This window comes from Martes martes, assembly GCF_963455335.1.
Source record: "Martes martes genome assembly, chromosome: 1".
Lineage (NCBI taxonomy): Eukaryota > Metazoa > Chordata > Mammalia > Carnivora > Mustelidae > Martes > Martes martes.
The window spans coordinates 55764796-55790551 of record NC_137888.1 but is presented as its reverse complement, the minus strand read 5'-3'; the positions used below and the strand labels follow the sequence as shown (position 1 = coordinate 55790551).

Genomic DNA, 25756 nt, shown 5'->3' with positions numbered 1-25756 from the left:
AAACATAAGCCTCAGGACCCCTGGTTGGCTCAGTCGGTGGAACATGTGACTCTTGATCCTGGGGTTGTGAGTTTGAGCCCCACGTTGGATACAGAGATTACTTAAAAAATAAAATCTTAAAAAAAAAAAAAAAACCTGCTAAAAGACCCAAGAGCCTTTGGAAGTTCAAGGGGCTGGGCTGAAATGTCATATTTGCATTTTGAAAAGATTATTTGCCTCTAATGTGGAGAAAGGACCAGAGGCAGAGGGTGTGTTGCAGAGGAGACCAGTTAAGTCTAGCAAGAGATTTTGGCAGCTTTGACTCTTGGGTGGTGGCGATAGATGGAGATAGACGGAGGTAAGTTTGACAGAACTCAGTATTGACTGGATATTGAGAGTAGGCTAATGCGGAAAGAAGAGAAAAGTGATTCTAAGACTCGTGTCTATCAACAAATTACCACATTCTTTATGCATTTTTTTATCCCATTCCTCCATCATCTCTTGTATTAGAAACCATTTGGAAAACAAGACTATTAGAGGACAATCCATGTTATCTTAAGTAAGACGACACTCTATCCAACCTTACCAAAGGGTGGGAGTGGTAGGAACTGACTGGAAGGACACAAAAAACTTTTCTGTGATAATAGATTTTCTGTCTTGAGTAAAGAAACAACTATCGTTTTTCAAACTTATTAAACTATACACTTAGGATCTATACATTTCACTATAAATTCAACCTGAACTTATTCAAACATTTTTGTTTATTGGGATGCCTGGGTAACTCAGTCAGTTAAGAATCTGCCTTTGGCTCAGGTGATGATCCCAGCATCCTGGTATGGAGTCCTACATGGGGCTTCCTGCTCAGCAGGGAGCCTGCTTCTCCCTCTCCCTGCTGTTCAAGTGGTGGGGAGGGACAGAAGGAGAAGAGAGAAGCAGGCTCCCCCACTGAGCAGGGATATGGGGCTCAAACCCAGGATCCCTGAGATCATGACCTGAGCCAAAGGCGGATGCTTAACTGACTGAGCCACCCATGTGGCCCAATTCTACCTGAATTAAAAAAATAAATAAATAAATAAAAAGTTTACTTTGGAGATCAAAAAGGAAATGGTATCTGTCATATGACTGACTCTACTCCTAGGATTCTGTACAGAGGCCTCAGGGACATGATAGATGACAAAGAGGAGGATCCCAATGCAACAAGGAGATTTGTAACACCGAGGAGGGTTGCAAAGGACATTCACAGAGACTGGATGAGCATTTCTCAGTATTCCAGAACACATGAAGCTTTTAATGCTGGAAAACAAAGGTCAGAACTTTCTAGGTTCTGCTCTTTCCTCAAAGCCCTGCTTAAATCTTACTCATTTGGTAACCTCCTTTGATATGTTCCAACTCTTAAAACTACCTTTTTTTATTCATACTAGATTGGAAATTACTACATTTCTTATTGTTAAGAACACAAGAACCCCAAACTTTTCGGGTAATTAAAGTTCAACTTCCCATCATTTAAAAAAAATTTTTTTTGGTGGGTGGCAAAACATAGTTTATTGGTGATAGTACTAAGCTCCCAAAGAGGAAGGGGACCAAAGAGGGTTGTACTCAATTTCCCATCCCTGAAGCTCAATTTACAAATTTTTTGAATGAAGATAACAAACCACTCTGCTAGATTCAAAAAAATCATGCATGTAAAAAAAAAAAAAATTGTGCACGTAAAACAATCACAGTGTTAGGCAAGTGACAGATATTCAGCCAAGAGTAATTGCTGTAATTCCTATTATGTTTTGTCTTTATCTTTGTTTCCTGAACTGAGGTGATCTGTAATTACCAGACACTTATTAGCCATTTCAATAGCTGTGTGGCTTTGGGAATTTATTTAATCTCTTTAGCCTTCTCAGGTTTATTGAAGCATAATTTACATACTGTGAAATTCATCCATTTTAATGTATAGTCTTATAAGTTTTGGCAAATGCATGTAGTCGTGTAACTACCAACACAAGATATAGAGCTTTAATCACTCCAGAAAATTCCTTCCGGTCTCTCGGTAGTCAACTACCCCCTCCCAGCTCCTGAAAACTAATGATCTGTTTTCTGTTCTTCTTTTTTTTTTTTTATTTTTTTTTTTAAGATTTTATTTATTTATTTGGCAGACAGAGATCACAAGTAGGCAGAGAAGCAGACAGAGAGAGAGAGAAGCAGGCTCCCCACTGAGCAGAGAGCCTGATGCGGGGCTCGACCCCAGGACTCTGGGATCATGACCCGAGCCGAAGGCAGAGGCTTTAACCCACTGAGCCACCCAGGGGCCCCTATTTTCTGTTCTTTCAATCCTGTTTTTTTCCAGTAAATAGAATTCTTGTAAATAGAATGAATCTGGGTTCTTTAGTATAGTACATTTGAGATTGACTCATGTTTTTCTGTGTATCATTAGTTTGTTCCTTCTTATGATGAATAGTAGTATTCCGTTGTATAGATGTACCATAGTTTGTTTATCCACTCACCAGTTGAAGGATATTTGGTTATTTCTAGGTTTGGCGATTACAAATGAAGTCCACTATTAACTTTCCTCTGTAGTTTGTACGTGAACACTCAAGTTTCACTCATTTGGGTAAATATCCAAGCAGGGAGCTTAGTCATAAGCTAAATGTATGTTTAGCTTTATAAGAAACCTCCAGGGGTGGGTGGCTCAGTAGATTAAGCATTTGCCTTCCGCTCAGGTCATGATCCCAGAGTCGTGGGATCTAGCCCCGCATCAGGCTCCCTGCTTAGCCTGCTTCTAGCTCTCCCTCTGCCCCTCCCTGTGCTCTTTCTCTCTTGCTCACTCTCTCGCAAATAAATAAAATGTAATCTTTAAAATAAAAAAGAAAGAAAGAAAGAAACCTCCAAGAGTGCCTGGGTGGCTTGATTGATTGGGCAGTTGGGTGTCCAGCTCTTGATTTGGCTCAGATCATGATCTCAGGGCCTTGAAATTGAGCTCTGAAGTGGACTCCAGGCAAATCAAGGAGTCTGTTGGACATTCTCTCCCCCTCTACCCATGCCCACCCCCACCCCCCACTCCTTAAGATAAATAAATAAATCTTTAAAATACAAAACAAAACTGCCACAGTTTTCCAAAATGGTTGTGAGTTTTCCAAAATGATTGTGACATACTGTATTCTCACCAGAAATGTATGCTATCCAGTTGCCTTCTTTCCTCGTTGACACTTGATATGATCAATGTTTTAAATTTTAGCCATTGTAAGAGGTGAATAATGGTATTTTACTGATCTTATTGTGGTATTAATTTACCCTCCATATAACCTCTCAGTGGAGTGGTTGTTAAAATACTTTGCCCCCTTTTTATTGAATCACTTGTTTTCTTATTAATCAGGTTGAGGAATTGATTATACATAAATTGAGAATCAGCCTGTCTGTCACCTTTCACAACAAAAATATAACAAGGACTTTTTTTCCCTACAGGGATTTTTGATGGGTTTTCTGGACCAGTGAATAATAGCAAGAGTGGCCTATTCTAGGCCCAAAAGAATAGGAAAATTATATTTGGTATTGTGTTTTAATGTGTCAGGGATAGTTGTTTTTCTTACATTTAGATATGTTCCTCTGTAAGAAAATAACCTAGACTTGCGGCACCTGGCTGGCTCAGTCAGCAGAGCATGTGACTCTTGATCGAGAGTTTGTGAGTTCTAGCCCCATGTCGGGTGTGGAGCCCACTTTAAAGAGAAAAGAAAAGATCTAGATATAAGTAGAATGCAGCAATGTTTTAGGAGTTCTGCAAAGTGGAAGAAGACAGTAATGGAATGCATCTAGGTTCTGTGAAGTGTGGTGGATGTTGTGAAATGAAGGCAATTGTCAACTGAGTACTCCTGTGCTAACTTCTAAACCTCCATTGCCTTAGATAGTTAATATAACATGGCTGAAATCTGGTGCAATGACCTGACCTGTGGGTAGTGGCCACAAAAATAAAAAAGATGGCAGATATGTATGTTGGTTAAAGTCTTAATGACCTGCAAAGATTAAGGGAGTAAGGATAATGTAAGACCTAGGTTTGACTACTGGCTGTACTATTTTAGTTGCTAGCTGATTTTGAGTATCTGTTACCTAAATGATGAAAATAATAATATTTATCTCAAAGGATTGTAAATATTTAATGAGAAATTATGTGTAATACATTTCATAAATTGTGGTCTATGCAAGTGTGATGTATGACTATTTCATTAAAATCTTTCTTAGCTTCTGTTCTTTAATATCCAGTTGCCTCAAACAGAATATTTCCCTGGCTGACCAGTGTGCCTCCCGTGGATGGGCTGTCTTGGGATACTTTATGTAGCTGGTGCCAAAAAAGAACTTGAGTATGGATAGTAGGCTTAGTAAATTGGGAATTTGTACTGCTCAGAACAGAGATGGAAATATGAGTCCTTTTATTAACTTAGACTGTGTTTGTACATGCATATATTTTTAAAAAGTCACTTGCTGGGTAGGCAATAATTGTGTAAAGTCATAATTTTTTTTAAAGATTTTATTTACTCATTAGAGAGAGAGAGCATAGCAGGAGGAGCAGCAGGCAGAGGGAGAGGGAGAAGCAGGCTTCTCACTGAGCAGGGAGCCCAATGTGGGGCTCAGTCCCAGGACCCTGGGATCATGACCTGAGCCGAAGACAGGTGCTGAGCCACCCAGGAGCCTGAAGTCATAATACTTCTAATGAATTATTTTGACTAATTTATTTTTTTAAGATTTTATTTATTTGACACAGAGCAAGAGATCACAAGTAGGCAGAGAGGCAGGTAGGGGGAAGAAGGCTTCCCGCTGAGCAGAGAGCCCTATGTGGGGTTCAATCCCAGGACCCCAAGATCATGACCTGAGCCAAAGGCAGAGGCCTAACCCACTGAGCCACCCAGGCACCCCTATTTTGCCTAATTTAGTATAAAGCAAGGCCAGAGAAAGCAGAAGGATAGAGAGGGGGAGGACATTATTCTTGGTCTCAACTCCCATACATTATTCTCTCCACGGTCCACCCTGCTTCCACCTGTTTTTGAACTATGGAGATAAATAACATTCATTTTTTTTTTAATGGAGTAGCACATTTTTGGACACTGATCACAATACCAGCTTGCAGAGTATATTCACCTAAGCAGTAGTAGTCCAGAAATTGTCATATTCAAGAAAAGGCTTGATATTGTCCAGTTCAGCAATACCCCAGCACAGACCCAATAGAGGGAAGAAGACTCAAGTGACCACAAACTGTTGACATGGCTAAAAGGATTGTGATAGGGCGCCTGGGTGGCTCAGTGGGTTAAAGCCTCTGCCTTCGGCTCAGGTCATGATCCCAGGGTCATGGGATCGAGCCCCGCATCGGGCTCTCTGCTTAGCAGGGAGTCTGCCTCCCTTCCTCTCTCTCTCTGGTTGCCTCTCTGTCTGCCTGTGATCTCTGTCTGTCAAATAAATAAATAAAATCTTTAAAAAAAAAATAAAAGGATTGTGATAAATAACCCAGACAAAAAGGCTACATGATTATTATGTTTATGGAAGAGATTAGGATCAGAGAACCATATAGCAGTAATCTTCACTACTGTTATACCACTTCCCAGTCCCAGACCCAAAAAGTCTCTGGTAAGACTGATGATAATAGTTAGTGCTTGGGGAGCCTGGTTGGCTCAGTCAGTAGAGCATGCAACTTTTACTCTTGGGGTTGTTAGTTTGAGCCCCGTGTGGGGTGTAGCTATTACTTAAAAGTAAAATCTTACCAAAAAAAAAAAAAAAAAAAGTTAGTGATGATCAGAAAGAGGGAAGTAGCTCAAGTTTAAGCTTAAAATAGAAAGAAAGTGATGGATTAAGCCACTTACCGTTTAACAGTCCATAGTTTGGAAAATAGTTTCCCATAAGGCATCTCTCCATTTGCCATAGCTCACTTTTTACTGGCAAATGTCAACATTTTTCCTAACTTGATTTCTAGGCCGAGTAATTTAGCTCTGTTCTTTATCCATCGTTGAGTGTAATTATAATTTCAGAGGAAAATATAAAGTGTCGATGTGCTCAGCAGAGGAGTGCCACAACCTATGTAAACCCAATTTCTCTTCCCTTTCTTCAAGACATTCAGGCAAAGGAAGTATCCCATTATAATGTGGTGATCATGCAAAGTACCTTTCAGCTCCGTACTGCTGGGAGAGTAACTGGTTAGTGGTCCCAACTTTAGCTTCACCACCATGGAGTTCATGCCTCTGCTAAAACTCCTATCTGCTATCCCCAGCCACTAAGTGTAGCAGGAGCTCTAAAGCAGCATCAGTGTTGGGGCTTAGACTTGGGGACTCCTTGTCAGCCTTGCAAAAGCTTTCTTGCAACTGCACTAGTTCAAGACTCTTCCTCCAAGACTGCGTTCTGTCTCCTTCACAGAAGTCAACTTCAGCATTCTCTGACAGCTCTCCTAGCCTCCTGGCTCCTTTCTTCTTTTCCCTCCTTGTTCTTTCCTACATGTTCTCTTGCATACCTAACCTTATCTTGGCATTTGCTTCTTGGAGGACATGAACAAAAACATACAGTGCTAGGAGCAGTTGAGAAAATTGATAAGATGGGTTGTTGGAACTGGCTCATTCATCTACTGGTGAACATAAAAGGACCAATTCTGAATGCTGTGTAAGGGATGGTTAGTCCCTCACACACAGAGGTAGTTCAATTGCTGGAGATTTTAGTGGAGGTGACCTGGAAAAAATGTTCTGGTAGAGAAGAATGCCCTTGCAAATGCAATAATTCAACCATTTGGAAAATACAGATGTTAAGGGGTCTACAAATATGGTGGAGTTGGCTGGTTACTGGTAAGTTGTATTATTGCTTATCAATGGGATAATGAAGAACTGAGGGCCTATAACAAGCGTTGAAATACTAAGCATGAGATGTAAAAGCCAAAGAAGTTCTTGTAGTTACAGAGGTCCATATCTCGTATGGTCAGAATAGAGTTGAGCAGCAAACAGAAGCTCTAATAGCTAAAATTGCAGGACTACAGAGACTTACTATTTTAGCAAAGGCAGGTCTGTTCTGCTAAAGTCAGCAACCTAACTGGGAAAATCTTCGACCCTGATACATTGGGTGGAGATATTGAAATGAATGCCTCTGAGAGTGCCAACTCCGCAGACCCCTAAGAATTCTCAGAACTCATGGAAGTGGTCCATGGCTCCCTAGTAAGCAGTAGCACCACCTCTGTGCTGGAGAATGATGCATAGATTTCCTTCCCTTCAAAGATAACAGGTTAACAGATGCCCCCACCGCCTCAAAAATTGCTCCAAACTCTGCTCCCAGCTACAAGGCCAATAACTGAGAGTTAAATTCTAGCGTAACCCAGTTAAGGAAGTGATGGGTCTAGCAAGGGAGGGAAGAGAATATACACCAAAGGATCTGCAGACATTAACCAGCATGTATTGGCAGAAGTTAGAAGACTAAATCTTGGATTAGATTTTGAGAGCAATCGATCCAAAGGACTGGAACACAGCACTACTTAAGCAAGAATTCATTGTCATGAATCCCCCATTGTCATGGGGGATACTTTCTTCTTGCACAGGATTTAGAGGCCCGGAGACAGTGACAACCATCACTGAGCAAAGTATGAAAGCCCTGGTAGAGGGTAGAGGAGGGAATAAAGAGGAATATAGATGTGCAGGGATGGATAGGTTATGTGAGGCCAGACACCCACTAGAGGCTGGAAGGGCACAGAGGACCTAGCATTCATCAAGACCATAAGAAACAGGACCATAATATAGGTGGTCCTCTGCAGAAACAGGTGATAGTAGGTGAGGCAGCCATAGATCTGGGCTTGCTTATGTCATTCTGGGAATGGTGGGCTCTGAAACAAATGAGCTAGGTGACGTCACTTAACCAGCAGAAATCAGGAGGCCACAAGTAACCAGGAGGATTGGAGGGCAGCTCAAGGGACCTGACTCTTAGGCAGCTATGGAGATGATTAACCAAGCCTGGCATCCTTGGGGCAAAGGAGGTAGGCAACCAACAAGGATGCTGCTGCTTTTCCTTCTTCTCCTCCTTCATTTATTTTTTTTTCTTCTTCTTCTTTAATGTGAAAGTAAATAATTCATCATATTTTTAAATTTTTCCCAGTTTTATTGAGCTATAATTGACATAAAACATTCTATAAGTTTAGAGTGCACAATATATTAATTTGATATATGTACATATTATAAAAAAAAAAAGATGCTTAACATCTACAATGAAAAATCGAGCATAGAGGAGTCAAAAGCTGAGGGCAGTACCCTAGTAAAAAGTCACCATGTTTTGCTCAGCTCCCAGACCTGAACTGATTTTCAAATCCAGAACCTTCTAGGTAAGGACATGGCTTATTTCCTGGAGCAAAGGACCCTGTATCATTGTGACAAGTATTTCTTAAAATGATTCCCCAGCTTTCCCCCCAAAGGGATCTACAGCCATTTAACCATGTTACACTGGAAAAGAGACATGAGAGGAGTGCCTGGGTGGCTCAGTTGTTAAGTGTCAGCTCTTGGCTCAGGTCATAATCCCAGGGTCCTTAGATCAAGCCCTGCACGAGACTCTCTGCTGGAGGAAGCCTGCTTCTCCCTCTCCCACTCCCCTTGCTTGTGTTCCCTCTCGCTGTGTCTCTCTCTGTCAAATAAATAGACAAAAATCTTAAAAAACAAAAGACATCTTGAGAATTATTGGACACAGGATCTAAATCAATATTGATACTCAAATTATCATCACGACCCCCCCACCTTTGTTAGATGGGAGGTTTAAAGGAGGCAGGTAACAACTGGAGTCCTGGTTAAAGACTAGCTCAAGGAGATTCACTGGTTTTATGAACACACCCAAGGATCATTTCCCCAGGTCTCTGAATGTATGATTGGAATGGATACACTTGACAGTTGAAGACCTTCACATTGGGTGCTTGGCTTATGGGGTAAGAGCTATTATAGTGGGGAGACCAGTTAAAAACTTCTGAAGCTGCTTTCTATCATACCATGATATGCATAAATCCCAAATCCTCTAGTTTTGAAACTCATCTTGATGTAGCATATGTAGGGGCCCAGGGCAAGCTGCCCAAAAATGTACCCCAATGGCATACTGATTATTTTAGATTGAAGGTATGTGGGAAACAACCAGTGTAGGGACACTCAGACCTTCCTCTGTCCCCATAAAAGCAGGGAACAGATTTCCTATATGGGAAATACTCTCCCTTTACTAAGTAAAAAGACATCCTTATCACCAGATATGGAAAGCTGTAGATATAAACCTTACTACTTTTTTACTAATCTCCTACTTCAGTCCAAATTTGAATTAGAACTCCTTTCTAATCAAAGGTCTCAAACACTTGTTTTCTTTATCCTGTCAATTCCTCATAAACTTATTGTCCCCTTTCTAAAATGTATAAAAACTGCCTACGTTAGTCATTTGTTTGGGTCTCCATTTTAAGATTGGGCCTCTGTGTGCACATAATAAAATTTTGGTTTTTTTCTCCTTTTAGCCTGTCTCATGAAAATTTAATTCTTAGTTCACCTAGAAGATGCTGAAGGGCAGAAGAAGAATTTCTGCCTCCTCTGCACATACAATCAGTATGTGTCTACAAATGTCTACAAAGCATCAAGAACGGGTTGGCCAGGGATGCTTGGGTGGCACAGTCGGTTAAGTGTCAAACTCTTGGTTTCAGCTCAGGTTGTGATTTCCCATTGTAGGATCGAGCCCCTCATTGGGCTTCATGCTCCATGCTCTGTGTTATGTACTCAGTGAGGAGCTTACTTGAGTTTCTCTCTCCCCTCTCCCTCTGCCCATCCCCACTGTGTACACACACACTCTCTCTCTCTAAAATAAATTAATCTTTTTAAAAGAAATTTATTTATTTATCTATCTATCTATTTATTTATTTGACAGAGAGAGAGCACAAGAAGGCAGAGTAGCAGGTATATGGAAAGGGAGAAGCAGGCTTCTGGCTGAGTGAAGAGCCAGATGTAGGGCTGGATCCCGGGACCCTGGGAACATGACCTGAGCCAAAGGCACTCGCTTAACCAACTGAACCACCCAGGTGTCCCATAAATAAATAAATCTTAAAAAAAAAAAAAAAGAATGGTGATGATATGACCAATTAGAGATTTCAATAACTAATTAGGGTTTAGACAAGAAAAATGGCAATGGCAGTAAGTTGCAAGGGACACAAAAACCAGCAAGAACTGTATGTGACTGACTCCCTAAGACTTTGGTGATTTGGGGGCGCCTGGGTGGCTCAGCAGGTTAAAGCCTCTGCCTTCGGCTCAGGTCATGATCCCAGGGTCCTGGGATCAAGCCCCACATCCGGGCTCTCTGCTCAGCAGGGAGCCTGCTTTCCTGCCCCCACCACCACCCCACCACCACCCCACCAACCCCCCCCCGCCCCCACCCACCACCTGCCTCTTTGCCTACTTGTGATTTCTGTCTGTCAAATAAATAAATAAAATCTTAAAAAAAAAAAAAAAGACTTTGGTGATTCGGAGTTTAGGGAGAATTGTTATGTTTCTGCCCTTAAATCACTGGGTGTGATAATACATCTCAAAAAGAGAAGAAATTCAGTTGATCCTTGAACAGCACAAGGGTTGGGGGCACTTCCCCCTAAACTATCAAAAATACACATATAAATTTTGACTCTTCCCAAACTTAACTACAAATAGACTTACTGATGACATAAACAGCCAACTAACACATAGTTTGTGTGTTATGTGTTTTATATACTATATTCTTACAATACAGGAAACTAAGGAAAAGAAAATGTTATTAAGAAAATCATAAGGAAAAGCGGCTCCCTGGGTGGCTCAGTAGCTTGAGCATCTGCTTCTTGATTCAGCTCAGGTCTTGATCTCAGGTCGTAAGTTCAAGCCCCACATTGGGTTCCAGGATGGATATGGAGCCTTTACTTTAAAAAGACAGAAAGAAAAAAAGGAAGGAAGAAATGAAGGAAGGTAGGAAGGAAGGAAGGTAGGAAGGAAGGAAGGAAGGTAGGAAGGAAGGAAGGTAGGAAGGAAGGAAGGAAGGAAAGGAAGGAAGGAAGGAAGGAAGGAAGCAGTCATCTTTCAGTGCAATTTTCATTTTCTTATTCAAAACACTGAAGAACTCAATAGCTATCCCTTCTACCTGCTAGTGACACCAAACCATACTTTCCAAACTGTTTCTCAGAAACTTAGGGTTCTGTGGGGTGCCTTATGGATTTTTATTTCCTGATCAGATCTGCCTCACCTTTTTTTTTTTTTTTTTTAGATATGACGATCTAATTGGCTTTATTAAGAGAGTAGCTTCACATTTATCTACTATATATGGGTGCTTCATAAACGTTTACTCTTTTAGGGTTGTTCCTCTGATTTAAAAAAAAGATTTTGAAAAGCACTTATTTAAGAAGCATATACATTTATAAATATTTAACTTAGAATATAGTAAGTAAAATATATTTGAAATAGGTAATACATTTTTACTTCAGAACTGTTGTCTGTTATTGGAATAAATGTTAGAACATAAGTGTTCATAAATAATTTTTGCAAATAATTAAGAGCTTTCTTTGAGCCAGGCACTGTGCTAAGTATCAAGAGAAAAGAAGATGAGTGTGAGAACTTCAGAGGGTCACAATCTGGTAGGACAGAGTCACATCCGTCTGTGATCAGTGTCTACACCATATCCTTCAGGATCAGCATGAAGAGGGGCTTCGCTCCAAAGGGAATCACATGGAATGAGGAGGAAGGTGGAAACTAATGCAGTCTGTATAGCTAGCACGGATTGAGCCTCTATTCTGAGCCAGACACAGAGCAAGGCCATGGCTCTCTGGAGCCTGCTGTCTAATTGGGAAGACAAAATTAAACAAGTAAAATCTCATCTATCTACAGAATAACACATTCAAATGTACTCTATGAAAGGAAAGAGTGAGAAAATGACAGGAGCAAAATTTTAAGGGTGACTCCAAGATATTGGCATTGAAGCTTAAAGAAACTGATAGAGGTGCTAATGATCCCTACAACGGCAATAGTATTACAAAATGAAAGTGTATCAAATTAAATGTTGTACACTTTAAATTTACACACTGTTACATGTCAAAAACACGTCAATGAAAAAAAAAGAGTTAAAGAATGAGAAGCGGGATGAATGAAGAGAGAGGAAAAAGTGTTTAAAAAAAAAAAAAAAAAGCCATCCCCAAATCTCTTCAAACCAATTTGCAATGAATACAGAGGTTAGAAGAATAGGCTAAATGGAGCAACAAATGAAATTAATGAAATCCAGGCAGGAAATTCACACAATTCTTTAAACAATAACAAAAAAATTCTAAGAAAAATAAAAGATGGAAGGAGAATTTACAGACTGGTATTTCTTTCAAAATAACCCAGGGGAGAGGGGACTACGTGGTAGTTTTGATGAAGTCAGACTGGCTGATGTCAACAGTTGTTGAAACTGAATGATGGATACTTGAGGTTTCATGATATTGTCTGCTTTTGCATGTGCTTGAACTTCCCCATAATAAAACATTTTCAAAGAGGAGGGAGGAAAATGCAAGAAAATAGATAAAATAATTGTATCGTAATAAATGTTAAGAGAAAGAAAAATATGGTAATTAAATGCTCTTTCACACCGGAAGTCCTGACTAGCCTGACACAGGTATCAGTACAGGCTACCAGGTTGGCTACCTCCTAAACCAGCCAGAAAAAGCCCACCAGGTGGGGTCACACCCAGGTGGGTGTAGACCGTACTTTCTCGGCTGAATCTCCACAGGCTGATTTGGTTTCCATCCTGGAGGGGAGGAGCCAGGATTCCAACCATTATCTGCCTAATCCAAACGCATTTGGTCACACCCTGATCTAGACTTTTTTTTTTTTTCCTAGACTTTAGGTGCAAAAAGAATTACCCTAAGGGCTTGTTGAATTCTGAGTCCTGCCCTCAGGGATCCAATTCTTGAGGTCTGGACTAAAGTCCTACAATCAATCTTTCTTTCTTTTCTTGTTTTCTTTCTTTCTTTTCAAAGATTTTATTTATTTATTTGACAGACAGAGATCATGAGTGGACAGGGTAACGGGCAGAGAGAGAGGAGTGGGGGAAGCAGGCTCCCTGCCGATCAGAGAGCCAGATGCGGGGCTCGATCCAGCAACCCTGAGATCATGACCTGAGCTGAAGGCAGAGGCTTAACCCACTGAGCCACCCAGGAGCGCCTACAATTTATTTTTCCAACCAGTTCTTCAGTAAACTGAAGCTGAGCGCTTGCTGATGGCACACTGAAAATAGTATATATTAAATTAAACCGATCTGGGCATCCTGGGTCCTGAGAGGTGGAACCAGACTGAGGGACCAGACCATTTTCCTAGGAACAGAGAAAGCCCACAGTGAGACCAATGGATGCTGGTGCTGCCACACTCTAAAGGAAAATATTTATTAGCCCTGGCTCCTTTGAGTGACCTATGAAAACATCTGTGACTTCTCTAGCCTCATCTTTCCAGCAGTTTCCAAGTGCTTGCCGCTCTGTATTCATTAGTCCACCATTTGCCTTACGGTTTTGGCTTTTGCTGCCTCTATCCTGAACAGCCAAACCCTTCCCTTTAGTCAGCTCACCAGTAAGGCAGATTTAATATTTGCGTTTAGAACTAAATCCAGGAATTTAAATCTAATCTCCCAGTGAATGACACACCCATGAGCATAAATCAGTTATGAAATACCTCTGATTCTTTTTTTTTTAATCCCCTCCATAGTAACATCATTCAATCCATTGCCAATATTGTCCTGGAAATGTTTTAAAAATTTTTTTTAAGATTTTTTTTTTTTTTGACAGACAGAGAGGGAACACAAGCAGGAGCGGTGGGGGAGGGAGAAGCAGGCTTCCTGGTGAGAAGCAGCTTGATGGGGGGCTCCATCCCAGGACCCTGGGATCATGACCTGAGCCGAGGGCAGATGCTTAATGACTGAGCCACCCAGACACCCCTAAAAATATTTTTTCATTCATTTGCAACGTGTTACCAAGAATTTGTCACTTTCAGTTTTCTCCCAACTCTCACCTTAAAGAAATAAAGACAAAAAATCTTTTGTTATTATTATTAAGTAAACTCTAAGTTCAATGTGGGCTCAAACTCACAGACTGGGAGATGAAGAGTCTTATGCTCTAGCCAGGTGCCCCTAAAAATCTTTATTTTAAAATGTATTAAAATGTATTAGGAGTGATATTAATTACCCAGCATCTCAACTGTCATATAATGGACAAGACCTGGTGTAAAACCGATGACATCGTCACACCGGCAGATACTGTGGGAGGGGAAGACGAGGAGGAAGGAAAACAGCTCTTCTGGGAAACAGGAAGTAGACAGAGACATTTGCTTATAAAAGGAGAAATCAGGCTGGAAGCCCTCAGGTGAAAAGAAGTGAAGGGCAGATGTCCAGAGGTAGATAGCTTTTGCCTTCCTCGGAACCCTCCCTGAAAATGGCGTACTCCGCTTACAACAACAATGAGCAGGTAAGTTTAGTTCCAACCGAATCGATTTTCCCCAGAGATTTCCCCCATAGATTCCCCTTAGATGTTTCAGAGTCTTTCCAGAGTTTGCTTATGTTTCCTTCTTACGCCAAATCTTGGTTGTCTGTCTGGGTCTAAGAAATCTCCGGTCTTGGAGTCCCTCCTCTTTACAAGTGGATTATTACTTTTCTTGCACGGAGTGTGGCTCTGAGAAAATTTGGGTGAGAGTGAAAAGGAGAAAGTAAAGATTGCCATTCCTAGGTCGAAGTAAGAGATTAATTCTGTAGAAAGACCTAGCTGAGCAAGAGAAAAAACGTAAAGTAGAGAGCGACCCTAAAAAGACAGTGAGAAAAGGTAATGTGGGTAAGGTCAGAAAGTGAAGTGACCAGTTTGGTTTCTTTATTGTGGGACTGTCTCCTCCTCGCAGATATTAAGTATGTGATGATGGAGTCCTACTGCTGCCCTGAGCCCCCACTTACCTCTAGAGTGGAGTAATAGTCCCCCGATAATGTTGTATGAATGTGTGCAGGAGTGCTTTGAAAGAGTGTTACACAGGGGCGCCTGGCTCAGTCTGTCAGTGGAGCCTGTGTCCCTCGATCTTGGGGTTCTAAGTTCGAGCCCCACGCTGGGTATAGAGATGACTTAAGAATCAAATTAAGAAAAAAATAAAAAGTTATACATATGCAGGATCAGAGTGTGAGCAGTGGGAAGCCATTTCGGGAGGGAAGTGGGAAGGGCATGGCCCCATCAGATCCGCTTGGCTGTTCTGAGAAGAAAGTATTGCGATAGGGCTGCAATGGAGTTTATTTACCTTCGGATTTGGGAGGAACCTTAAGCATAGTATACTCTGACGTGGTTCATTTAATTTTTGAGACTCAGTTACCTAATTTGTAAAATAGGAAAATGGATAAATTGCTGTGAAGGTGCTATGAAGGTTAAATGAGCGAACTACAGAAAGTACCTAGCACAGTACGTGTGTGCTATACAAAACCAGGAGGTGTTGGTTCCTTCCTACCTACCCATTCTTTCTTTCTTTCGTTAGCTCATTAGAAGAGCTTTGACTGCCCACTTGGTGCTGGGCACTGCGTGTGCTGCTGTGATGGCAACAGTAAAATATACATTCACTCCCCTCCGGTCCTCGAGGTGAAATAAGGCCAGTATGACAGGAGCTCAGAATGCTCAGGGGTCTTGAGCTGAGTGACAGGCAGAGGTCAGACTCCAGAAGTTTGTAGGTCACACAAGGGAGTTTTGTCTTTAACCTGAATAGCAATGAGAAGCCATTGAAGTGTTTTTCATTTCGTTTTGTTTTGTTTTTTAAAAGCAGGAGGGCAGTCTGCAGAAGGAATGGTTTCAGAATGGAGTTTGGAATGATAGGAAATTATTGCTTCTACCAATGAGAGTTGATGAGAGCTGGGATTGGGAATCATGGGGAATCATGATAGAAGGTGGGAAGGTAGGAACACATTCCGTACAGATTTAGCAAATAAAATGCAAGTATTTGTTTCAGCTGAGGGAGAGGAAGGCCTTGGTTTCCCCAAACTCGAGACATATCCTTTCATTGACATCCACCTGTAAATCTGCTTTTGTCCATTTCCTCATTGTTTCTCTACCATTTTTTATTTTTAAAAAGATTTTATTTATTTATTTATTTATTTATTTATTTATTTGAGAGAGAGAGCACGCGCGCACAAGTTGGGGAGCAGCAGAGGGAGAGGGAGATGCCAGCTCTCTGCTGAGTGGGGAGCCTGACACGCAGCTCAGTCCCAGGACCCTGGGATCATAATAGGGGCTGAAGGCAGACACTTAACTGACTGAGCCACCTAGGCACCCGTCTTAACCATTTTTAAAAATTTAAATTATTAAAATGTTCTCTATATCCAACGTGGGACTCAAACTCACAACCTCGAGACCAAGAGTCACACACCCCACCGACTGAGCTAGCCAGGAAACCCTGTTTCTCTTACTTAATAAAGAGTCTGCTCATCAACATTAAATTCAAGGAATCACTGTTGAGTCTTCTCTCCAGCCGCCTATTGGTTTCTGAGTTTCTTATTAATTGTGCTTTGAATGTAAGCAGTTTAGTTGTATGGCATCAAATGAGAATCCTTGATTGATTCTTCCCTTTCCAGAATTTCTCTGAGGAGGCAGTAGAGGAAGAAAGTGTGATTCTCACATTGGTTCCAGTGAATGAGGAGCCTAATGAAGAACATCAAATGGAATCAAGTGTTTCTTCAACTTCAGAATTCAGCCTGATGGTGCCTGGGTCAAGTGATAAAGGTATGAAGTTGTGGATTGCTCAGTTTGCTGCTTCCCCAGCTCTGGGAAGCTGAGGAAAATGATTTCTCTTTCTCTCTCTCTCTTTTGTTTAAAGATTTTATTTATTTATTTGACAGAGATCGCAAGTAGGCAGAGAGGTAGGCTGAAAGAGAGAGAGAGGAAGAAGCAGGCTCACCACCGAGCACAGAGCATGATACAGGGCTCGATCCGAGGACCCTGAAATCATGACCTGAGCCAAAGGCAGAGGCTTAACCCACTTAACCCACACAGGTGCCCCTGATTTCTCTTTCTTATCCTTTAACTGTACAACACCAATCTTAAATCTCACCTTGATTACCTGGGTATGAGAGTTCTCAAACTCCCACACTTTTCAATTGCTAGGCATCATGCCTTGCTTTTAAGACACAAAAACTGGGCATGTGGAGTGCCTTGGACAGAGCGTGGTTCTTACAGGAAAGGAAAGGAATTCAGATTCCCAACCCATGAAGCTCAATCTTGTCTTTGTTTTGGTTGACACATATTTTACATACCTTTTGTAAAGAGAAATGATTTTTTCCAGCTTTGAAATATAATCCACTGGTAATCCACTGGTAAGGTGTACAGTGTGATGACTGATACACATTTATATTGCCAAATGATTACCCAAGTAAGGTTAAATAGCATATCCAGGTTGCCTGGGTGGCTTAGTTGTTAAGCACCTGCCTTCGGCTCAAGTCATGATCCCAGGATCCTGGGATCGAGTCCCATGTCAGGCTCCCTGCTCAACAGGAAGCCTGCTTCTCCCTCTCCAACTCCCCCTGCTTCTGTTCTGTCTCTTGCTGTGTCTCTCTCTGTCAGATAAATAAATAAAAATCTTTTAAAATGAATGAATGAATGAATAACATGTCCATCACCTCACATAGTTCCCTACTCCCACCACATCCTGTGGTGATTAAATATTTGCTCTCAGCAACTTTATTTATTTATTTATTTATTTATTTATTTATTTTTGGGAGAGAGAGAGAGCGTGTGCATGCATGTGAGTGAGTGCATGTTGAGGGGGATGAGGGGCAGAGGGAGAGGGAGAGAATCTCTTTGTTGTTGTTTGTTTTTTAAATATTTTATTTATTTATTTGTCAGAGAGAGAGCAAGGGAAGTGGCAGGCAGAGGGAGAAGCAGTTTCCCCACTGAGCAAGGACCCTGATATGGGACTTGATCTCAGGATCCTGGGATCATGACCTGAGCTGAAGGCAGACACTTAACCAACTGAGCTGCCCAGGTGTCCCAAGAGAGAGAATCTTAAGTAGGCTCCATGCTCAGCACAGAGGCTGATACATGGGGCTCAATCTCACGACCTTGAGATCATGACCCAAAACAGAATCAAGTGTCGGTTAAGACACTTAACCAACTGAGCCACTCAGGGACCCCTGCTCTCAGCAACTTTGAAACATACAGCATAATATTGTTAACAGTAGTCACTATGCTATAAATGAGATCCCCAGAACTTATTCATATAGCTGAAAATTTGTACCCTTTGATCAGTATCTCCTCAGATTAGTATTTTGCTTGGCAAATAATTTCTGATCAAATATCTAGCAGCTTTTAATGTCATGACCCTTTAAATCTGTTCTTAGTATTTCACATAGGGCATCAGATCCGTATTTTCAGAATGATTTTATTTTCTGGGCCAAGAATGAGGACTTCAACACATAGTAAACAGTGACAGGTTACACCTGAGGAGAGTGAGGTGAGATGGGGTGCTACCAAGGAGAAGGAGGTAGGCTGATGGAATGCAGTATCGTTGGTGGCTGGATGATTTCTGTAGGGACAACTCGTATTTTTGGTCCCATATCTAGACATTTTGGTGTAGCAATCCAATTTAATGTTCTATCCAGGTGGCTGTTGGTGGCTATAAAAAACAGGATTTAGAATTATAAAATGGAGGGGCGCCTGGGTGGCTCAGTGGGTTAAGCCTCTGCCTTCGGCTCAGGTCATGATCTCAGGGTCCTGGGATGAGCCCTGCATCGGGCTCTCTGCTCAGCAGGGAGCCTGCTTCCCCCTCTCTCTCTCTGCCTACCTCTCTGCCTACTTGTGATCTCTCTCTCTCTCTCTCTCTGTTAAATAAATAAATCAAATAAAAAAAATTAAAAATTATAAAATGGAGGTTGGAGTTCCACGTTTGCCATTTTAATGGAAATGTGATCTTGGGTAAGTTGTTTAATTACAGAATCTGTTACTTGTAGTAGAAGAAAAATATTTGATGTGTGTGTGTTAATTGGGTTATAAGAAATTAGCAAAAACTTTATTAAATTGTCATCTTAAAAATTAAATTATGACTACTTTGATTTCCTTCTTTTCTCAGTTTGTCATCCTCAGATAAATGAACAATTCAAGTTTTGTCCAAAACATAGTTGTAATATGCAAGTCCTTCCCTTACCAACCAGTTTGCCTTCATTTAATAAAGTACGTTGGGACACTTTGCGGAACTGGTGCCAACAACTGAATTTGAGTACTGATGGCCGGGTGAGTGCACTGGTGGGAAACTACTGCACAGAGCAAGTGTGGAAAGCTTTGCCAGTTTGTAATGTTCATTTCCCCTTTTAATGTCCTTAGAAAATAGAGGTTTATATGAGGCTCCAGAAACATGCTTACCCTGAAATAAACCAGGTGAGTAAGGAGTGTGGTGAGAATGGAAAGGTGAGTTCTGATTGTGAATTGTTCCTTCTATTCCACTATTTCTAGAAATGTTGTATCTCTAAGGCAAGATTTCTCAACCAGGGCTATTGACATTTTGGATAAAGAAGATGTATATATAATACAAAGGAATATTATTCAGCCATAAAAAGAAAGAAATCTTTGCCATTTATGACAATACGGATCGACCTACAGGGTATTCACATAAGTCAGACAGAAAGACAAGTACATGATTTCACTTATATGTGGAATCTAAAAACAAACAAAACAGAAGCGAAGTCACAGAAACAGGGAATGATCTGGAGGTTGCCTGATGGAGAGGTTTGGGGGGATGGACAGAATAAGGGATAGGAATTAAAAGATACTAACACCCAGTTATAAAGTAAATAAGACATTGGGGATGCAGTGTACAGCATAGGGAATATAGTCAGTCATATTACAACAACTTTGTATGGTGACAGATGGTAGCTAGACTTACGGTGATCACTTGGTAATGTATATAAATGTTGAATCAGTGTGTTTTACACCTGAAACTAATAAAATGCTGTATGTGAACTATACTTCAACTTAAAAAAAAAGACTATGGACATTTTGGACGAAATACCTTGTTTTGGTTGGGGCGGGGGAGCTGTCTCATGCATTTTAGGCCTAAACATCCCTGGTCTCTACTCACTAAATGTCAGTGGCAGTGTCTTCTGCTTTCCCCACTCCCAGTTTTAACAATCAAAAATTTCTCTTAGTTGCTCAAAAGGAACTAATAATCTTAAGTATTTCCTACACTTAACACATATGGGTCAATGTATAAAAAATGATAAAATTGACACAAAACACAAAAGTCTTCAGGGCAGTAGCACTTCTCTGAAACCTCACCATGAATCCCATTTGCAGAATATTCCTGAAACATCACCAGAAGCTAAATTGCAGTCATGTTCAAGGAAAGGCAAGATGGTGGCCAAGAAAGCAAGGCTTTGGAAAAGTTATAAGAAGAGTGAGAGAGAGGAGGGGATTAATACAGTCGAGGTGGTAACATCAGCACAGGAAGGCATGTTGGCAGCATGGTCAAGAATTGCTGCGAGAGCCAGTCAGTCCAAGTCTGTGAATTCACGTTCCATTCCTGCTTCTGTTGAGACCTTTCTGCTGCAAGCCTCTGGTAAGATCACCTTAAAAGAGTGAGCACTGGGTGGGGCTGGCTGGATCAGTCTGTAGAGCATGCAAACTCTAGATCTCATGGATCATGAGCTCAAGCCCCACACTGGGTACGGAGCCTACTTCAAAAAAAAAAAAAAAAAAAAAAAGACTGAGGAGTATTCCGGAGAAAGAAGTCCTCCACTGAAAGGCAGTAAAAGGGAAAGAGCTAAAATATTGTAGATTGGATAGGAGATTTACATAGGAATTATCCTTTCATTGACAGGTAGTCAAATTTTGCATGGACCAATGTCTAAGCTAGGTGATGGAGTGGTGACCCTTTTTCATCATAGCAGAAATTCAAGGTGGGAAGGAAGCATAATCTGATAACTGTGGTCAACCACAGTCTGAGGCCTTCCCCTTTCTCTCCCTCCTTCAAGGCTGTTGTAACACTCAATAAGCATGTGGGTGTTAGAACTGAACAACTTCGGTTCACATCCTTACTTCCTAGGTCTCTGGCATTGGCAAATTAGCTTAAGCCCTGGTATCCTGATTTACAAAGTGATGATGGCGACTATTGTGCTTCATAGAATGATTTTGAGACTTCGAAGATACAATTTGGCACTTTAAAAGCCCTCATAAGGGATCTGGGGAGTAACTTAGCTCCACTTTGGGCCAGCTCTGGCTCCTGAATGTCATATTTCTGTTTTCATCTCCTGTAGACACCATCTCAGGCCAGCACAAAGTCCCCTTCCTTCTTTTTGGCTTGAATTCTTTCCCGCTCTTCACGCCATTACCAGAAGTGATCTCGATTTTTTTTATATACAGGGCTGATGTTCACTCACAAGAAAGCCAGCCAGAGGGAAGACAGGGAGTGGAAATGGGCCTGCTGCCTGCTCCCCACGCTGCACTCCCTTCTGTGAGAGGAGTGGGCACTTCTTGCTTATTTGCACAAGCACTGTGCAGTCCTGGAGCTGTTTCTGGAGGACCGAGGTCCCAGAGAAGACAGCTCTTTCCGATTTTCGTTAATGTGCCGTATGAGCTAGTGGCATCCCACACATGCTAAATCAGCCTTTTAGTTCCTCTTCATTCAGCAGTTATTAAGCACCTACTGTGATCCATGAGTGTGCCTAGCCTCCAGCTGCACTGTGCTAAACATACACAGTTTCTCCTCCTGTCTTAGAAGAACAGAGAGAGATTTTACAGCTATGTAAGCCCCCAGTGACTGCTCCTTTCTCTCAGTTTCATACATTTGATATCTGTCGGACTTTGCTTTCTCTCAAATATCCCATCTTCCCAATTAGATTGTTCCTTAGGCTTTTTTTTTTTTTTTTTAAGATTTTATTTGAGAGAGTGAGCGAGAGTGTTGCACACACACAGACTCAGAAGCAAGGTGGGAGTTAGGAAGGAGGGAGAAGGGGCAGAGGGAGAGAGAGAAGCAGACTCCCTGCTGAGCACATAGAGGGCTCCATCCCAGGACCCTGCGATTAAGACCTGAGCCGAAGTCAGAGGCCTAACTGACTGAGCCACCCAGGCGCCCTGTTCCTTAGACTCGGTTAAACAGAGATCCTTTTGCCTGTTTTGTGTAGTTGAGGCAATGTAATGGTTGGGCACATGGGCTGATTCAGAATATCTTATCCATGTCTTGGTCTGGGAAAGTTAGGATATTTAACATAAGTTACGCTACCTGACCTGCAAATAAAAGTAAATAAAAGGTAAATATTAATAATGCTCTTAAGAATAAATGTATTTATCCACGTAAACCACTTAGCAAAATCTTAGAGACAGAGCAACCATTCCCAAAATTGATACCTCTTGCACTATATAATTTGTGAAGTCAGGTTGTAGTATCTTTGGTGTACATTTTTCTTACTTTTCGTTCATTTGATTGATCAAGAGAATATGAGAGTAGAACCGAGAGTGACTGGCTGAGAGGTTGGGTTAGGGCGCTGTCACTTGATTCTTGCTGTTTGTGTTTGCCTCCCTTTTTCTCCTCAGGTGTCCGGTGGTGTGTGGTCCATGGCAGACCTCTCTTGGCAGGCACACAAGGTTGGGTTCGTCTGCAATTTCATGCAGGTCAGGCCTGGGTGCCTGACACTCCCAAAAGGATGATCTCTCTCTTCCTGTTACCCGCCTGCACTTTCCCATCCCCAGGCCTAGAAGACAACATGTTATGCCCTGAATGTGTGAAGAGGTAACCCTTAAGTATTTTTCTAAGTGTGGCACACAGCAAAGGAGATGTCTGGATAGGTTTCTGAATAATTTAGTAGGAGAATGCAGAAGGCAGTGTGCTGTTTTCTTAATTTGCCATATAGATCAGGCAAAAATAGGAAGCAGAAAACTTAGTAGTGGATTAGAACTCAGATAAATGTAGCTTCTTAGAAACTAAGTATCCAAGTTAGGACCTTAACTGCCTCCATTTTAGAGACATGTTTTAAGGAAAAAAATAAATAAATAAAAGAGTTGGAGTTCAAATATCAGATTTTTTCCTGGGGATACACAAATTAGAAAGATAAAATCCATGTAGCACTCTATAATGAAAAGGAGTAGGAGATGCTCCTACTCCTACATGTGAAAATGTAGGGGTAGTACCACATTGGGTAGCTTAGAGAAACTTCCCAAGGGATTACATGTACTGAGAGAAGGTTTACCATTTGGAAAGTAATAATTAGGGTGGCCCAACTAGTGGAAACAGCCCATACAGATACATGGAAGTCAAAGAAGATGACATACTTAGACATTGCAAATAGGTCAATATATCTGAAGCTTATACTGACAAATAAGTGGGAAAAGGGAGGAGCAGACCAAGTTTTATATCTATATAAAAGTTCTTTTTTTCCCACAAGTTTTCTATCTATATAAAAGTTCTCTCTCTCTCTCTTTTTTAAAAAAAAAAGATTTATTTGTCAGAGCACAAGCAGGGAGAATGGAGGGAGAGGGAGAAGCAGGCTCCCTCCTGAGCAAGGACCCCTGTGCAGGACTGGATTCCATGACCTTGAGATCATGACCTGAGCTGAAGGTAGATGCTTAACCGACTGAGCCACCCAGGCGTCCCTATAAGGTCTCATACTATCCTGTGGCACTTAATTTCTTAGTCACTTAGGGACATGGACTCCTTTGAGAATACAATAACTGTATACTCACCACCCAGGGAAATATACATTGAGCATACACATAAGCTCACTTCAGATTTTATATAGACCATAGCACTCCTGATTTTTGAATACAAAATTCAGCTTTTGACAATGGAATTGGGTGGAAGTAATATAAGAGTGGAGGAAACCTAAGGCTCTTAAGTGGATTGAAATCTTGCAACAGAAACTAAATTTGAAGGTAAGAGATTACTATAATAATTCTGGAAAGATGCAATCTATGAGCTTGGCAAAGAATTTAAAGAGGAATGGAACAAAATTAAGGGATGTAGGAGTACAGGGAACAGTTGTTATTTTATTAGATGGAAAGGTAGAGTGCAATTAAGTGGCCAGGAATGTGATACATGCTGGCCAGGAGTCTAGAATTCTGGGAGAAGTATAGGGTGTAGAGAAACACAGTTGGGAATCTTTATCATATAAATTGTCCATAGGATTATGTAGAGGAAAGAACCTAAGAGAGAATCAGTGTATCAGTGGCAGCATATCAATGGAGACTGAAAAAGTACAGGTAGAGGCTGAAATAGAAGTAGAAAAAGGAAGCAGTGGGCAGAGTTTCAGAGGGAAGTGGTTGGCTGTGAGATGGCTGTGTAAGACTGGTTAATGCAGTGCTGTTAGGAAGATCAGTTTAGGACACCATTGGTGGTCTTTTGGAGAGTATGTTGAGAGGGGCAGTAGAAACAGAATAGGGTAGTTTGTTTGTTTTTTTTTTTTTTTAGAGATTTTATTTATTTGACAGAGATCACAGGTAGGCAGAGAGGCGGGGGGGGGGGGGCGGGCAGGCACCCTGCTGAGCAAAGCCAATGTGGGGCTCCATCTCAGGACCCTGGGATCATGACCCGAGCCAAAGGCAGAGGCTTTAACCCACTGAGCCACCCAGGCACCCCTTGTGTTTTTTGTTTTTTGTTTTTTTAAATATTTATTAGGCAGTGAGAGAGGGAACACAAGCAGGGAATGGGAGAGGGAAGCAGGCTTCCCTCTGAGCAGGGAGTCCAATGCAGGGCTTCATTCCAGGACCCTGGGATCATGACCTGAGCCAAAGGTAGACACTTAATGACTGAGCCACCCAGGCACCCCAGAATAGGGTGGTTTTAAGTTGGAGTAGAACATGTGAAAAACTAGGAACAGAACATACTTAATAATCTGTTCTGCATGAGTGAAGAATGAAATAGTAGTTGAGGCAGAAAGATTAAGGGAGCTTTTTGTTTCCATCCTTCCTTCTTTTCTCCCTTCCTTTCTTTTTTCTTTTCTTGTTTCTTTCTAGTGATAAATGGGAAAACCATGATCGAGTATGAAGAGAGCAGGGATGTGGGAAGAAGCTGCAGGAAGAAAAGGGAAAGTGTAAATATAAAGGAAGTGGAGCTGGGGTGCCTGGTTGGTTCAGTTGGTAGAGTGTGCTGCTCTTGATCTTGGAAGTCATGAGTTTCAGCCCTGCGTTGGGTGTAGAGATTACTTACAAATGAGTAAACAAATGTTGAAAATCAGTAAAGGAAGTGGAACCGATTGCAGAAAAAGAATAAGAGCCCTGATACTAAGTGGACAATCCAGTTCCCTTTCTTTACCACGTAAAGTACTTTTACCCACCGTTCTTAGGTGGTGAGGCAAGCTACTAAGGAACTCCAGAATTGGATTCCACATTTATTGTACTTGGTATGGGATGGTCTGTCTTATTCTTAAGAATTTTTCCAAAATTCTTCACTAAATTTCTTTACAGAAATAAGAAGATGATGAAAAGATTAATGGCACTGGGGAAGGAAAAGCGACCTCGTTTGAATAGACCAACATCATTCCCTTTGGATGGGCCATATCTTAATAAAGAATAAGTGGTGGAGAGCCCACAGCTACCACTGACTTGCCTCCCAGTGACTGGTTGTTGCGCTCTGTCCTAGCCGGCCTTCGTGTTTGTTGCTTGATAGGTTGAGTACAGATGGGACTGTCTGGATTCTGTACTTGACATCTGCCAAGAAGTGAACTCCTACTTCTGCTTTGAGCATTTGGTTCTATAGAATATAAATCAGCTCTGCTTTAATTAATAAACTTTTTAAAATTTTAGGTATCAGAAAAATTGAGCAGAAAGTACAGAGTTCTGAAATACTGCTCCAGCCCTTTCCCCTAC

At 41.4% G+C, this 25756-nt stretch overlaps 1 protein-coding gene across 1 annotated transcript; it reads left to right on the top strand.

Moving 5' to 3' along the window:
• Positions 1-14386: 14386 nt before the first annotated feature.
• Positions 14387-25463, top strand: DPPA2 (developmental pluripotency associated 2; the record flags this gene model as incomplete). Its single annotated transcript, XM_080799421.1, has 7 exons — positions 14387-14419; positions 16546-16693; positions 19035-19195; positions 19286-19369; positions 20255-20516; positions 22490-22685; positions 25355-25463. The coding sequence occupies 7 exons, from the start codon at positions 14387-14389 to the stop codon at positions 25461-25463; spliced, it is 993 nt and encodes a 330-aa protein (XP_080655547.1).
• Between the last annotated feature and the right edge of the window lie 293 nt (positions 25464-25756).